Raw genomic sequence first — 17278 nt, 5'->3', positions numbered from 1 at the left:
TCCCCCATGCTTTTTAACATCTACATGAAACCGCTGGGAGAGGTCATCCGGAGTTTTGGAGGGTGTTGCCATCTCTACGCAGATGACACACAAATCCACTACTCGTTCCCACCTGACTCCAAGGAAGCTCCTCGGGTGCTGAACCAGTGCCTGGCCGCTGTGGCGGACTGGATGAGGAGGAACAAGCTGAGGATCAATCCTGACAAGACAGAGGCCCTCCTGGTCAGTCGCTCGTCGGATCGGGGTATTGGGTGGCAACCTGTGCTGGACGGGGTTGCACTCCCCCTGAAATCACAGGTCCGCAGTTTGGGGGTCCTCCTGGACTCAGTGCTGACGCTTGAAGCGCAGGTGTCGGCGGTGGCCGGGAGGGCTTTTGCACAACTCAAACTTGTGCGCCAACTGCGACCATACCTCGTGAAGTCTGACTTGACCACGGTGGTGCATGCATTAGTTACCTCTAGACTGGACTACTGTAATGCGCTCTACGTGGGGCTTCCCTTGAAGACGGCCCGGAAGTTACAGCTGGTCCAACGTTCGGCCGCCAGACTAATAACGGGGGCGAGTTACAGGGAGAGATCTACTCCCCTGTTTAAGGAGCTCCACTGGCTGCCGTTCATCTTCCGGTCCCAATTCAAGGTGCAGACCATCATTTATAAAGCCCTAAACGGTTTGGGACCCGCCTACCTTCGTGACCGTATCTCCTATCATAAACCTGCCCGACCTCTCCGATCATCGGGGGAGGCCCTCCTGTCGCCACTACCTATATCTCAGGCTCGCCTTGTAGGAACAAGGGAGAGGGCCTTCTCTGCGGTGGCCCCTCGCTTGTGGAACTCGCTGCCCATTGAAATCAGGCAAGCCCCCACCCTGTTAGCCTTCAGGAAAGATTTAAAAACATGGCTCTTCCGGTGTGCTTTCGGAGAGTAAATGTTCTATGCTACTCCCCCCCGATATTTATCCTCTAGACTGGTTCACTATCTGATGTCCCGTCCCTCGAGGTTTTATTCTGATCCCTTTCTCACCCAGAGTTTTAATTTTTAATCTAGTTTCTAAATGTAGTATTCATGCGGCCCGCTCGTGTTATATTGCTGTTTTGATCTTATGTTGTACTGTTTTATTTTATGTAATGTATTATTTAATTGTATTATGTTATGGTCTATTGTATTGTCTTGGGCATGGCCCCATGTAAGCCGCCCCGAGTCCCCGTTGGGGAGATGGTGGCGGGGTATAAATAAAGTTTTATTATTATTATTATTATTATTATAAGTGGTACCTTATTTCCTACTTGATAGATGCAACTATCTTTCGGGTTGCTAGGTCCTTTGGCTCTGGGAGTTATAGTTCACCCTTATATAGACAGCACTGAACCCAGCCAACTTCGGATCTGGACCAAACTTGGCACACTGCCTCATCAGGCCCAACTGAGCATACAGGCAGGGTTTTGGGGTGATTCTCCTTTGGCTCTGGGAGTTGTAGTTCACCCTTATACAGACAGCACTGAACCCAGCTGATGACGGATCTGGACCAAACTTAAGTGATATTTCCTCACATCCCCAAACAACTCAATGCCGTCTACTAATAACCCGGGCACCGCCGGGACCCCAAGCTAGTAAGATTATAAATATAATATGTAATAATGACTGTGGTATAATAATACAGAACAATATAATCTCTAAAACCAGGACAGTAAATAAAGAGCAACACTCTGAAAGCAGGGAAATTGGGAATTCCAGAAAGGAAACAATCAGGCCCAGCTAACACTTCCCAACAGAGGATTCCCCCAGGCAGGAAGCAGCCAGGCTTTGAAGCTGCAAAGCCATTAAATGCTAATCAAGGTGCCTAATTGCAGCATTCATACCTGCCACATTGTGACTATTCATTGCTATTCAAACTGGCCAACCAAGGATTCTGCAAGGCAGAAAGTGGCCAGGCTTGCAAGCAGCAAGGTTATTCAGTGGTGTTCAACCTGGCCAACCAAGATTTCCTATAGGTGAAAAACCCCCAGGCTTTCAAGCCACGAGGCTACTTCATCCCATTCACCCTGGCTAGCAAGGATGTCCTGTGTCGAAAGCAGCCAGGCTTTGAAGCTGCAAGACTATTCAGTGCAGTTCATTCTGGCCAAACAAGGATTCCCTGACAAAGGAAGTAGCCAGGCTTCACAGCGGCTCTTGGATTGAGGGTGCGACTCCAGCTACTCCAGAAAACGGCCAGGCTTTGAGGCTGCAAGGCTATTCACTGCTATTCCACCTGGCCAACAAATGATTCCCATAAGCCACAGCAACACGTGGCCGGGCAAAGCTAGTATATAATAAAAGTCAATGTTTGTTTGCGAGTATGTGGCAGCGTTCTGATTGGCTCCACTTTCACAGACAACTGTGACTGCCACAAATGACGAACCTGGCCCAAACTTGGCACACATAACCCCCATGACCCATTTTATGTGCCGTTTGGGGGATGATGGGCCATGGAGGATGGGATTTGCAGTACTTTTAATTGCTTTGCCTTCCACAGACCACTGCGATGCCCACCAGTCACGTAACTGGACAAAACTTGGCACGCAGAACTTCCATGACCCCCTTTATATCCTGGGGCAGTTTGGGGAAGGACAGACCAAGAATTATGGGACTTCCAGTACTTTTACCCACTTCTAGAGTCCACTGCAACTGCCACGAATCACAGAACAGACCCAAACTTGGCACACATATCCCAAATGACACACTTCACACGCTGCAGCAGTTTGGGGGAGGATGGACCAAGGATTATGGGATTTGCAGTACTTTCAAACACTTTGTCTCTGACAGACCACTGTTACTCTAACTAATGACAGATTAGGACCAAACTTGGCACACATAACCCCCATGACCCATTTTATCTCCTGGTGCCATTTGGTGCAGGCTGGACAATGGATGATGGGATTTGCAGTAGTTTCAAATGCTTCAGCTCCCACACACCACTGTGGTGCTCACCTGTGATGGATCTGGACCACATTTGGCACACAGAGCCCCCGTGACCCCCTTTACATCCTGGTACCAATTGGAGGAGTGTTGTCGACCGCGTTTTAGGGGATCGAGGCCCTTGAGGAGAGACCCGATCCGGTCCTGAGAGAACGGACCTTGGCGGAGCCAATAGGAAAATATGAGCCGCAATACAACCTGAAGCCGAAATGAAGAAGGTCCGCCAAAGTTGAAGGAAAATCCGCCAAGGAGTCTTTATTGAGCAATTCAGCTGAAGAGGACTCTAGTAGCGATCATTCAGTCTACTAGTAGTGCCATACAATCAAAATAAAGCCATATTTATACAAAATTTCAGTCTGACAGCCCTTTGAATTTCCCGCCCTGCTTCCCCGCCTATCTGATCGTTGATAGGCTAGAAGGTTGAACGAGGCGGGCTTTTGTTTCCCGCCTCGCTTCGTTGGCCCAATAGGAAGCTGCCTTACGTCTCTACTAGGTCCAATCAGGAGAGAGAAGGCGGGAATTAGTGAAACAATGAGGTGACGGGGACAGGAACCAGAGGATTAAGTCCTGCTAGATTGATTTCTAAAGGGTGCTTATTTTATTAATGGCAGCAATCAAGGATGTCCGGGTTCCTGTCACGTATACAGATCTTAGATATGCCTTGGGGTGTCAGAGATGGAAGCAAAGATGGGTGGTGATGAGCCATATTGACAGGCTCTGCAGGGCGCCTTCCTGAGGTGTCCTGGATTTTCCTTTGGGTGAGCTATGACAATGTTTGCCTTGGGGCGAATCACCTTTAGGTCAACACTCCGAATTCGGCGACTCAAGCCCTATATTGTCCATGCAATTTGAATTTGATTGGATTTAGCGGTGGCAGATTATCCTTTTGTTTTTGGGAAAGGAAGCCTGGGTCATAGGAAATGGGGTTCATGTTGAGTTCAAAATATTTCCTATTTGATTTCATGCTTTGACAATTATATGAAATAAAATGAAAAATAAAATAAAGTTGGAATATAAACCATGCTGGGAAAAATACATAATTTCCGGGGATCCCAAAGAGTACAAATACATATAGGCAGATAGATAGATTTCATGGAAATAAGGGAGAATCCATAAAAGTGAGTTACATTGCATAAAGGGGAATCATGAATGATATAAACAATTGAAAATATTTGATAAGAACGAAGTTCATAACATCTGGAGAACCCAGCATGGAAATTCATAAAAGTGGAGTTTTAGCAGCATGATTTTACAATTCATGAAGTTGTTATCTCTTGCCTCAGAGTGCAGAGTTTTAGTAAACCACAGTAAACTCCAGTAAAAAGTCTCAATCACCTTCTACTATAAATATATGGAATATAGAACATAAAGTCTTGATTTTTGAACTATCTTTTACAAAGTCCTGGGGGGGGGTGGTCACCTCGATCACAGGAGGATGGACCAATGATTATGGGATTTACAGTACCTTCCCTTGATTCACCTCCCACAGACCATTGAGACGTGCATGACTGAAACAACTACACCAATTTTGGCACACAGATGCTATGTACCCCACTTTACACCCTGATGTGGTGTGGGGGAGGATGGACCATGGATGATGGGATCTGCAGTACTTTCAAATGTTTTCCCTTCCGCTGTCCACTGTTACTCTATCCAATGACGCATCATAACCATACCATCATCACACATATGCCCCACATGACCCTCCTGCAGTTTGAGGGTCAACAGACCAAGGATGATGGGATTTACAGTACCTTCACTCACTTCCTGAGACCACAGCAACCCACAACAATGACTGATAAAGACAAAACTTGCCACACATACTCCCTTTCACCCACTTTACATCCTGATGTGGTTTGGGGGACAACAGACCATGGATGATGGGATTTGCAATACCTTCACTCACTTCCTGAGATCACTGCAACTGCCACAAACGACACAACTGAACCAAACTCAGCACACATATCCCAGATGACACACTTTACACCCTGCAGCAGTTTGTGGGAGGATGGACAAAGGATTATGGGATTTGCAGTACCTTCACCCAAATTGCCTCCCACTGAAAACCCCATCAGCCACAGATCTGCACAAATGGGCCCATTCAAAACATCCAAAACAACTCAATGCTGTCTACGAATAACCGCCGGGTCCCCAAGCTAGTAAATAATATTTGACAAAAAGTTTGCTTTGTCCCTATTCAAGATTAGAAGGCTCGTAGGAACAGTAGCTCTACTGCTCTGTGCTTTTTTTGGCCTATGTAATATGTCCCAAAATTACATCTATTATAATTTTCTAAGAGTTCCCTCTATTATTTCATTTTGCAACATCAAAGTCTGAAGAGGAGTAGCAGCAAGATTGCCATTTTGTTTTCAGTTGCAGTACAATCAGGGTTACATTAATCAGCTGTATTTGTTCAGCCAAGTAGAGATTCCTTTTCTGATTGCTGAAGCCAGAGCTCCAATTCATCCAAGCCTATTCTTTAGGTTCAATTTGAATTTTTGATTTTAATTAACTCTTCCAAATTGTCTGAGAGCAACTGCTCTTTAATGCCATAAAATTACTTGAACATGAAATTCTGGATACTCGATCATTTATTTTTTTAAACCCTGTGGTTATAGCTGTGACTGATCTCTAAAAAATACTGCTAAATGCGTCAAGTTTTAGAAATGCATGGTCATTAAATTTAGATTGAATTTGAATTTCTGACTTCAATTAACTAGTCAAAGTGGTTGTATAGCAAATATTTCTTAACAGTATTGAATTGCCTTAGATGAAAAGCTTTGGCGTCCTAAGTATTTCACCTTCTTGACTCCTTTTCTTTTGCCTGTGCGCTCTCTTTTTTTAACTGACCAGCAATATTATGCTGTAGAAATACATACGAATTGCAGCTACAAATTACACTGAGCTGGTGAACCCTGATTGCTTCAGTCCCTACTTACTGGGCAGCAGCCCTTGTGTTTGATGGGAGTCTCTTCCCCTCTCAATTAGGAAGCAGTTAGCTAATGTTTCCACTCCTTCCTGTGGGAGATCCTTGGTGCAACTGTACCAGGACCTCTGTCACAATTTCCCTCCTACTCAAAGGCCACTCAAGATGGGATAATAAGTTGCTCTTTCCTGACTGAAGGGGGAACAGATTCCTGTTGGCCAATAAATGGGGACTGGGTTTTTTTTTTCACAGTCTCTGTGTGTCCCCTAAACTGGTTGTTACATTGGGAACATGGATATAAAACAATTACAAAGTGTATTTAACTGCTGAAAACCTGAATCCATTAGCCTAATAATAAGCTCCCTTGAATACACTGGAACGTCAGTTTTTTTGGCTAAATTACAAAGGATAGGGTTGTACTGCTAAATCAGTGATGGGAATTATGCAACATCTCCAGATGCTGTTGGATTGTTGCTCCCATCAGCCCACCAGCAATATTTGGAGGGCCATGAGATTTTTACCTCTGTCCTGAAAGGTACAGTAAAATGAATATATAGGGAATGAGCAGGTGGACCAAGCTTGTTCAACCAAACTGATTTAGCCCTAAAGAAATACATTTCCTGGTATCAGGGTTGTTGTGTGTTTTCTGGGCTGTATGGCCATGTTCCAGAAGCATTCTCTCCTGATGTTTTGCCCACATCTATAGCAGGCATCCTCAGAGGTTGTAAGGTATATACCTCACACCTCTAAGGATTTCTGCTGTAGATGTGGGCAAAATGTCAGGAGAGAATGCTTCTGGAACATGGCCATACAGCCAGGAAAACACACAACAACTCTGTGATTATGGCCATGAAAGCCTTCGTCAACACATTTCCTGGCATCATTTCAACCACTGAAATGCAAACTGTTGTGTGAGGCACTTACTGTTGTTGTTGTTGATTATGATGTTGTTGGTGGTGTGTCTTCAAGTCATTTCTGACCTATGGCAACCATAAGGCAAACTATCATAGGTGTTCTTTGCCAAGATTTGTATGTAAGAGGTTTCCTATTGACTATTTCCCCCTTATTTGCCTTAAAAAGGTCTATGAAGACTAACAGACTCATTGTCTAAAATAACTTTTCATCTGCAAAGCGAGAGAGTGTGTGTGCGTGCAAGACATTACTGCTTCTTGGAGCAGTTAATAGTAATCTGTGTTCTCCACTCAGAATATGTGGTGCTATGGTTCTCATTTTTAAGCAGTGATGGGATGATCTCAATAAAGGACAAGTCCTCATAAAATGAAGGCTTCTTTTTAAAAAATGTATCCCAAATTCCACCTCTCATATGTATTCTCCCTTAAATAACTTCATGAAATGGAGAAAGCAATTATGATTCAACCCCACTGTGGAAGTGTTTGTTGGAGTCTGTGTCTAAACATCCCAAATGCACCAAATTCTATTTGATCTTGGAAACTAAGCAGGGTCAACTCTGGCTAATACTTGAATGAGAGACTATCAGCGAATGCCAGGTTCTATAGTTTAAATTTTAGAGGAAAAATCTGGCAAAACCATTTTTGATTATTCCTTTCCTATGAAATTAATGAGAACATCATTATTTGACTTCCAAAGAAAGCACACGTGCCGACAGTAGTATCATACACTTTATTCACTAGCTGGCAATAGACCTAGCCCTATTTGGCTAGTTGGAAGACGTTTGTTGATCAGCTTTCTGACTGGCATGTCCTCACATCCTTCCATGACACAGATTCTTCTCTGTTCCAGGCAGTTGATGTATTTCCAGGCCCTTCCCTCCAGAGGAATGGACAGGAACAGGTGCAAGTTGACTGAGGGACTCAGGAGTTGGCTGATGGTAAAGAAATGGCTAAGTCACAGATGCAGACCTTCTGGTGATCTAGATAACCTTCTGGTCTTTGTCACTTGAAGGCATACTCCAGTTTCTTATATCAAGTAGAGCAGGAAGGAACTATAGATTGAAATATATATACATGCATTACTTCCAAGACCATTCCTTTTAAAGGATAAGGCTTTGAAAATGGTTCACCTTGGTCCTTGGGAGGGAATACCACCTGTGCTGTGACCTTATTTCAAAACAGGTTTAAAGATTTGAACACTGATTAGAAAAATGCTTTATGCAATTCTCTTTTTTGTCTCTGGTGCAATATTAAATACTGTTTTTCCCCTTTTCTTTTTCAGTGAAACCTACTGTCATTGATGTTGACATCTATGTTAATAGCATTGGCCCAGTGTCATCAATAAATATGGTAAGTGTCTCACAGTCAGTGATTTTATTGGCACTGCTGTTCGTAGCATCAATATCTGAGTGCTTTAATTTATCTGAAACAGGAGATGCAGTGAAGAGTTATAGCTGTGGAAGTTGTTCTGTTCTCTGATGCAGTTCTGCATTCCTAAAAATTGTGTGTCCCTTTCCTGGGGGAAAAAAGAATGCTCAAAAATATCGTGCTGCGATGTGTCTGTCACAAAATTCTTGTTGATTATGAATATTCAGTTTCTCTTTGGAAATATGGAACTGACATAGTGTTCTCTATACTATAGCTAGGGAAAATACATTCATCCGTTCTGTGAAGTTGTGAGCAATGATAAGAGAATGTGCTGATCTGAGAAAATAACTGTTATGCAAACTAACAGCATGGCATTTAATCAGTTTTATGTCCCATGGGCTTTATTCCCAGATACTTTTGTGTAGGATTATGATTTTAATTATTACATTTAAAAGGGACTTTGATGTGTTTTGCTACTGCTGGCATGGTATCTTTTGGAAGCCCAACTATGTTATGATGACTAACAAGTTGCAACTGTAGCAGGTGTTGGTATCATGTTCAGGCTTGACCACACAGGATGTTTCAAGAAACACTTGAGATATATCCACATTATGCAACCTACATTGTTTTCCTATAATCTTAATTGTCATGGCTCTATTTGAAAGAATACTGGGATTTGTAGAAGTATTTAAAATATATGAAAAAGGTACCCAAAGTTTCCCAAGAGTTGAAGTTCAAATCAATTTAATGCCATCATGTGGAGAGATCTGTAGTTCAAGAAATGGATTACAATACTACTACAGAGAATTCTAAGTAGTTACAATACTACTACAGAGAATTCTAAGCAGGGCCCGGGCTGTGGCGCAGGCAGGAGAGCAAGACAGCTGCAATTAACTGCAATGAATCACTCTGGTCATGAGTTCGAGGCCGCTTGGAGCCTATGTTTGTTTGTCTTTGTTCTATGTTAAAATGCATTGAATGTTTGCCTATATGTGTAATGTGATCCGCCCTGAGTCCCCTTCGGGGTGAGAAGGACGGAATATAAATGCTGTAAATAAATAAATAAACAGTTCACCAAAGTATCAACCCGAAGATTCCATGATAGGATCAATGACAATTAAAATGGAATTAAAATGATTTTAACTGTTTCTTGAGATACACCTGTGGTCCCAAATAAATCTTCCCAGATGCAATGGGAGTGATTTAGCTTTCCTTTGATTGTCTTGCACACTGAAATCAAGCTGCAATTCTTTGTTCCAAAGGCTTCGCAAAATTGGCCCCCTCTTGGTCTTTAGGAGATTAGTCACCAAGAGCTTTTTATTCTGCAAGGTCTTTGAGGAGAATAGCTAAACTTTGTTTTGATAATCTTGATTTTTGAAATTTTGCTGTAAATGTATTGGAATTCTTCTTGTTTATGTATTATTGTTTCATTGCTCTAAGCTTTATAATTTCAAATGGTATTCAGTACTTAATCAATGAATATATTTTATCTTTTTTAAAAAGTACAATCAAGTACTCAATTTCTTCCTAAACTTCTGTTTGGATTGCTACAAAAATAAAACAGCTTGTATGACCGATTATGCACCAAGTACTAAGTACAATTTCTGCTATCTTTTCATACTGCATTTTTCTATACATCTATTCAGAGACCATTCTGTTTTTTAGGGCTTTTTCTCAGCTACATTTTCCTAGAACTGTAGATGTTATCTAGCAGTACAAATAATAATAATAACAATTATTATTATTATTATTATTATTATTATTATTATTATTATTATTATTATTATTACTATTTTATTTTTGTACCTCACCTCTATTTCCCTGAAGGGACTCGGAGCAGCTTACATGGGGACAAGCCTGAGTTCAACATATAACACAACAGAATTCATAAAAACAATTTTAGCAGTAAAACAACCACACATAATACAGTATAAAGCAAACATCTAACAACCATCAATAGTCTGAGTAGTGCACAATTCTGAGTACGGGCGGGTGAGCTGGTGCAAATCATTTGCAAGGATAGGGCTGATGGATAAAGTACTGCAACCAGATGACAAGATTAGGAACTGTGGGCACAATATAAAGAGAGCACTATATCTCTAGTTAGGGAATAGTGGTAATGTACAAGAGTTGGTTTTGGATCATAGCTGGGGGCTATCTTTATGTAAAGATATCAGGGAATACTTATGAGATCTTTGAAACTAATTCAGAAAAGAAATTTCTAGTGTAAGCTTTCATGGACTCTAGTTCACTTCATCAGGAGCATATGAGTTTACAGGAATCTTTTATTTCTTGTTATGCTGAAGTGTACTAACATTGTTACATTTCTGATTATTATTTGTGTTTATAAGTACATATTTGCATAGACCATTGGTTTTGATACTACCTCACAACAACAGATTAATAAAGTATTCGTCTTGAGTCTTAGGAAATCTGAAATATTCCCAAATCCAAACCACCCCCCTGTACAAAGCAGGTTTCCTGGACACTTCTCTACTCATCTTCTGCCTTGCCAATGGCAGTGCACAGCAATGCAGTTACTTGCAAACAGCTGTGAGGCTAAGCATGCAGTGACCCTACTGACAGCTGACTGTATTCAGTCCAGAGTAAATGAAAAAGACTCATGGTGGAAATGAGAAGATATTCCCTCCCCTTTCCAGTAATGTTATTAAAAGTTGGAGAAAGCATACTGACAGTTGGGGAAGCATCTGGGAGGTTTAGTTTTTTTTAGTGTAAGTGGGGTCCTCTTCTCTTGCCCTTTGTTCTCATTGCGCCCTCAGGTTTGCTTGATGAAACCCCAGTGGGTGCTGGGCATGTGACCAGCTCCCCCTTTCCCCCATTCATGATATATATCCAAATACAAGTATTCCAGACTGAAAAAACATCCAAAACCCAACGAACGTCTGTCCCCAAACATTATGAATAAGAGAGACTCAATCTGCACTATGATGCAATAGAATATATCTAAATTATCAGCTGAATGTATATACATGTCTGTCTACCATATTTAAGTTTAAGAAGGGGAGAGGGGCCATGGAGGGGGGGGAGGATGTCCACTAGCCGAGGGGCCCCCATAGAAGTAATCCAGGGGAGGGGGAGATACGGGAAAGGGAGGCCAAAACTGATTCAGCCTAGGGAGAGGAAGAGATTTCTTGTAGATTTAAAACGGCCTCCTGATATGGTAAACTTGGATACCCAGGTTGGCGGTTCCTCCGGATTAAAGGTGGTGCTGTTGAACGCCAGGTCTGTAAATGGAAAAACAGCAATCATCCAAGACCTCATCTTGGATGAACAGGCAGACCTGGCGTGCATAATGGAGACCTGGTTGGATGAGGCGGGTGGGGTCAATCTCACCCAACTTTGTCCTCCCGGTTATGCCATGCAGCACCAACCAAGATCCGGAGGACGGGGAGGCGGTGTTGCACTGGTCTATAAGGAGTCTATCCCCCTGATCAGGTGCCCAATCCTGCAGTCAACCTTGTTTGAATGTGTCCACCTGAGGGTGAGTGACCGGGACAGATTGGGGATTCTGTTAGTGTACCGCCCACCCCGCTGCACTACAGTCTCCCTACCTGAGCTAGCGGGGGTGGTCTCGGGCCTGGCATTGGAGTCCCAGCGGCTTTTAGTGCTGGGGGACTTCAATGTCCATGCTGAGACCATCCTGACTGGTGCGGCTCAGGACTTCATGGCCTCCATGGCAACCATGGGGCTGTCCCAATTGGTATCTGGTCCCACCCACAGAGCGGGGCACACACTTGACTTGGTTTTCTGCCAAGGATGGGAGGAAGGTGGCAGTGTGGAGGAGCTTACCATTGCTCCTTTGCCATGGACCGACCATCACCTGATCAGGTTTAGGCTGAATGCACCTCCTAACCTCCGCAGGGGTGGGGGACCTATTAAAATGGTCTGCCCCCGGAGGCTTATGGATTCAGATGGATTCCTGACGGCTCTTGGGGAGTTTCCCGCCGCCTCGGTTGGTGATCCTGTTGATGCCCTGGTCTCTCTCTGGAATAGGGAGATGACTAGGGCAGTAGACACAATTGCTCCGGAACGTCCCCTCTCGAGTAACCGAGCTAAACCAGCTCCTTGGTTTACTGAGGAGTTGGCAGCGATGAAGCGAAAAAAGAGGGAACTAGAGCGCATGTGGCGTTCAGAGTGGAACGAATCAGACCGAACACGGCTGTGTCTCTACCTTAGGGCATATGCCGCGGCAATAGATGCTGCAAAGAATGCTTTCTTGGCAACTAATATTGCGTCTGCAAAGAACCGTCCGGCGGAGCTGTTCCGGGTTGTCAGAGGCTTGTTAAATCCCATCGCCCAAGACGGGATCCCTGACAACTCGGCAGCCCGCTGCGAAGCATTTGCTCGGTTCTTTGCGGACAAAGTCGCTCTGATCCGCTCCGGCTTTGACACCATATTAACGGCAGTCTCCGAGGATGTAACACGAGCACCTGCTTGTCCTATTTTGATGGATTCTTTTCAATTGGTTCAGCCTGAGGATGTGGACAAGGTGCTTGGAGAGGTGAGGGCTACCACATGCATCCTAGACCCCTGCCCATCCTGGCTGATAAAGGAAGCCAGAGGGGGGTTGGCTGAGTGGGTGAAGGTGGTGGTGAATGCCTCCCTTCAGGAAGGCATTTTTCCAGCGAGCCTCAAATTGGCTGTGATCAAACCGCTGTTGAAGAAGCCATCACTGGACCCCACTCAATTGGAGAACTTTCGGCCTATTTCCAATCTACCCTTTTTGGGCAAGGTCATGGAACGTGTGGTGGCCGCACAACTCCAGGCATTCTTGGTTGACACTGATTTTCTGGATCCGGCGCAGTCTGGCTTCAGGCCGGGGCATGGTACCGAGACAGCCTTGTTCGCCTTAGTCGATGATCTACGCCGGGAACTGGACAGGGGGAGTGTGTCCCTGCTGGTTCTGCTGGACCTCTCAGCGGCCTTCGATACCGTCGATCACGGTATCCTTCTGGGGCGCCTTGCCAGGATGGGGCTCAGAGGTACTGTTCTGCAGTGGCTCCGGTCCTTCCTGGAGGGTCGGTCCCAGATGGTGTCCTTGGGGGACACCTGCTCGGCCCCACAACCATTGACTTGTGGGGTCCCGCAGGGGTCAGTACTGTCCCCCATGTTGTTCAACATATACATGAAACTGCTGGGAGAGATCATCCGGAGTTTCGGGGTGCGGTGTCATCTGTACGCAGATCATGTCCAGCTCTGTCACTCCTTCCCACCTGTCACTAAGGAGGCTGTTCAGGTCGTGAACCGGTGTCTGGCCGGTGTGTCGGACTGGATGAGGGCTAACAAATTGAAATTGAATCCAGACAAGACAGAGGTCCTCCTGGTCAGTCGTAAGGCTGAACAGGGAATAGAGTTACAGCCTGTGTTGGACGGGGTCGCACTCCCCCTGAAGACACAGGTTCACAGTCTGGGGGTTCTCCTGGACTCATCGCTGAGCCTGGAACCCCAGGTCTCGGCGGTGGCCAGGGGAGCCTTTGCACAACTCAGACTTGTGCACCAGCTGCGCCCGTTCTTTGGGAGGTCTGACTTGGCCACGGTGGTCCACGCTCTGGTTACAGCTCGTTTGGACTACTGCAACGTGCTCTACGTGGGGCTGCCTTTGAAGACAGCCTGGAAGCTTCAATTAGTACAACGAGCGGCAGCCAGGCTTATAACTGGAGCGGCGTACAGGGAGCACATCACTCCTCTGTTGCGTCAGCTCCACTGGCTGCCAATATGCTACCGAGCCCAATTCAAAGTGCTGGTTTTGGCCTACAAAGCCCTAAACGGTTCCGGTCCAACTTACCTATCCAAACGTATCTCCTCCTATGAGCCCATGAGAACTTTAAGATTGTCTGGGGAGGCCCTGCTCTCGGTCCCACCTGCCTCACAAGTGCGGCTGGTGGGAACGAGGGACAGGGCCTTCTCGGTGGTGGCTCCTCGGCTGTGGAACTCCCTCCCCAGTGACATCCGGCAGGCTCCATCCCTTCTGAGTTTCAGAAAAAAGGTAAAGACCTGGCTTTGCGAACAAGCATTTAATGAATGAATTATGATGGCTTTAACTCGGTCCGGACTAAGGTTTACGTGCAAGGTTTATGTGGACGAATGGATTAAGTATTTTATTATACTGTTTTAAATGTATTTATTGGATTGTTTTAAATTGATTGTTTTAATTGCTATGTTTTATTTTTCTACTGTATTGTGAGCCGCCCTGAGTCCCTTCGGGTGAGAAGGGCGGCATATAAATGATGGAAATAATAATAAATAATAATAAATAAGATATGCAGGCAAAGGTAGAGCTGTAGAAGAGACCAAGTGAGATTGTCTGACAAAATGTTGTCCATACATGGTGTGAAGACTTGATGTGATGACAGGGATGGAATCTTTTTGGATCCCACCACTGCCACCAAAATGCGAAGGATTCACCTTCTACCTCTATGTATTTCATTTTTCTATGTTGTCGCTGCCACCACCTTTGAAAGATGCTTTGCTCAAATAATAAGCAACATTTGAAGAAACAGTAACTTGTTTATTTATAGCACATAGCTTGATGGTTGCAAGAATGTTATAACTTAAGTTGAACGATGTTACTTCTGTACAGTAAGTGTTGCAAGACTTCTCAATAGTTTCACTGAGCTTAGTATGGTATCAACTTTATATTACTTGGTTCTTTCAGTTAGGAATACTGTCCTTCTTGAACTTAGTTGATCTGTACCCGATCAAACTTGGACTGGGGAGTTTAACTGGTTAACCCTAGTCTTCCTTGACTTAGGGATGCAGCCTCAGCTCTTTAGTTATCTCTACTAAAGGCTCAGCAACTTTAATTTTAGCCCTTCTCCGCTAAAACTCTCTAGCTGCTCAACTTCCTCCCACAATCTCTTTTTTCGATCACACTCCTTTCTCACTGAACAGAACCAACTGCTCTGTTCAACCGACAAACTCCAACTGCCCAATTCCAACTGCTAAATTTTGAATTCTAAGGCTTCCACCAGCAAGGTGAAGCCACGCCCCTTTTCCTGGCCATGCCCTAGAGGCTCCCAACTTCTGTACAAGAATAGCTGAAATATATAACCTTAAACAGTCAACCTAAACACAGCAATCATGAATAAAACACAATGATCATGACATCTTTACATACCTTCCAACCCGGAAAGATTATTTTTGCTTTTTCTAAACCCAGAATAAGCAAAAATAATAGAGAGTAACACAAAATACATATCTATACATAAACATAACATCATACCTTAAACTCTAAATACAAACCTGTAAGTCTTCCGATCAAGGTGCTCTGGATAGAGCATCAGCTACTACATTACATTTGCCCTTTATATGTTTAATATCAAATGTAAAGTCCTGTAGTGATAAACTCCATCTCAATAATTTGTTATTGGTCCCTTTTACATTATCCAACCATCTTAGGGGTGCGTGATCAGTTTGTAACGTAAACTTCCTTCCCCACAAGTATGGTTTCAGTTTCTTTATGGACCAAATTATCGAGTAACATTCCTTCTCGATTGTGGACATGCTAAGCTCATTAGAATGCCACTTCTTACTGAGGAATAGTATGGGCCTACCCTCTCCATCTTCATCAACTTGACTTAGGACTGCTCCTAGTCCTCCCTGAGTTCTAAAGGCCGTTTTGGACTGGTCTTCAGGTGCCATAGGCACTTGCCAGAACCCCTTAGTCAAATCAATACTACTTATAAATTTGGCTTTTCCAATTCTTTCTAGTCAATCATCCAAACGGGGCATCGGATACATGTCGTTTTGGGTGATTTTATTTAACCACCGGTAATCTATGCAAAACCTTACGGTTTTTTCTGGCTTCTTTACTAACACTATGGGCGAAGCCCAAGGGCTGTTAGATGGCACGATTATATCCAAATCTAACATCTCCCTGACCTCTTGCTCTATGCATTCGCTTATCTTACCCGTTACCCTATAGGGAGGGGATGCTATCGGTGCGGCGTCACCGGTGCATATTTTATGTTGCACTCCCTGCACTCTCCCGGGTAAATCCGAAAACATGACTTTATACTTAGCCAAGATTCCTTTAACCTCTCTTTGTTGTGATGGAGATAAGTCTGAATTTATGGATACTTTATCCAAATTTCTATGTATCTCCCTATCACCTTCCCAAAATGAAAAAGGACCTGTATCTTCCTCTGATACTATACAGTAAACATTTGCCGACCTATTTACATACGGCTTAATCATGTTTACATGCACCCGTTTCTCAATCCCCAATCGTTCATCTAGGATGTCACAGTTCACATGGTTCTGCTTCCTGACGATCCTCCACGGTCCAGTCCAGTCTATCTGTAGTTTGTTGTTCTTGTTGGGTGTTAAAAACAGGACCTCATCTCCGACGTTGAAGTCTCGGGGTCTCGACGTTGCGTCGTACCGGATCTTTTGTTGCTCCTGGGCCGTCATAAGATGTTCCTGGGCGATGTCCCTGGCCATCTTTAATGTTGACTGAAGATCTTTGATGTAGTTGTCGACAGGAACAGGATCTGGCGTAGGGCTTGCTTCCCAGTGCTCTCTGATCAAATCAAGGGGTCCACGAGCCTTCCTTCCGAATAACAATTCAAAAGGCGAGTAACCAGTGCTGTCCTGTGGGACTGATCGATATGCGAATAACAGCTGCTGCAACTTGGTGTCCCAGTCGTGGGGTCTCTGCTGGCTATAGGCCTTGAACATTTTCACTAGTGTTTTGTTCAGGTTTTCTACTAGGCCATTCGTTTGCGGATGATAAGGTGTGGACGTTAGGTGTTTAATTCCGCACAACTCTAATAACTTCTTCATTAGCCGCGAGGTGAACTGAGTCCCCAGGTCTGACACAAGCTCTCTGGGAAATCCAGTCCTTCCCCACATTGATAACAGCGCATTGGCTATGGTGGAAGTTTCAATATTGGTCAAAGCCACTGCATCTGGATACCTGGTTGCATAGTCTATTACTGTGAGGATATATTTGTATCCTCTCCGACTGGGCTTATACAAAGGACCAACTAGATCAATCCCTACCCGGAAAAAGGGTTCCCCAACAACCGGCATGGGAACTAAAGGAGCTTTGGTCTTATCTCTTCCCGTGCTAAACCTTTGGCAAGTATCGCACGACCTGC

At 44.3% G+C, this 17278-nt stretch overlaps 1 protein-coding gene across 6 annotated transcripts in view; it reads left to right on the top strand.

Annotated features, from left to right (window-relative positions):
• The window catches only part of gabrg3 (gamma-aminobutyric acid type A receptor subunit gamma3), a 506296-nt gene that overhangs the window by 51477 nt on the left and 437541 nt on the right, over positions 1–17278 (top strand). For all 6 annotated transcript variants that reach the window (XM_062975361.1, XM_062975360.1, XM_062975359.1 and 3 more), the window contains one exon: positions 8071–8138. In XM_062975361.1, the coding sequence (XP_062831431.1) occupies positions 8071–8138 (68 nt within the window). The remainder of the gene's footprint in view (positions 1–8070; positions 8139–17278) is intronic.

This window comes from Anolis carolinensis, chromosome 3 (assembly GCF_035594765.1).
Source record: "Anolis carolinensis isolate JA03-04 chromosome 3, rAnoCar3.1.pri, whole genome shotgun sequence".
Taxonomy (NCBI): Eukaryota; Metazoa; Chordata; class Lepidosauria; order Squamata; family Dactyloidae; genus Anolis; species Anolis carolinensis.
The sequence above is the reverse complement of the archived record's forward strand: the minus strand, read 5'-3'. Positions and strand labels throughout refer to the sequence as shown.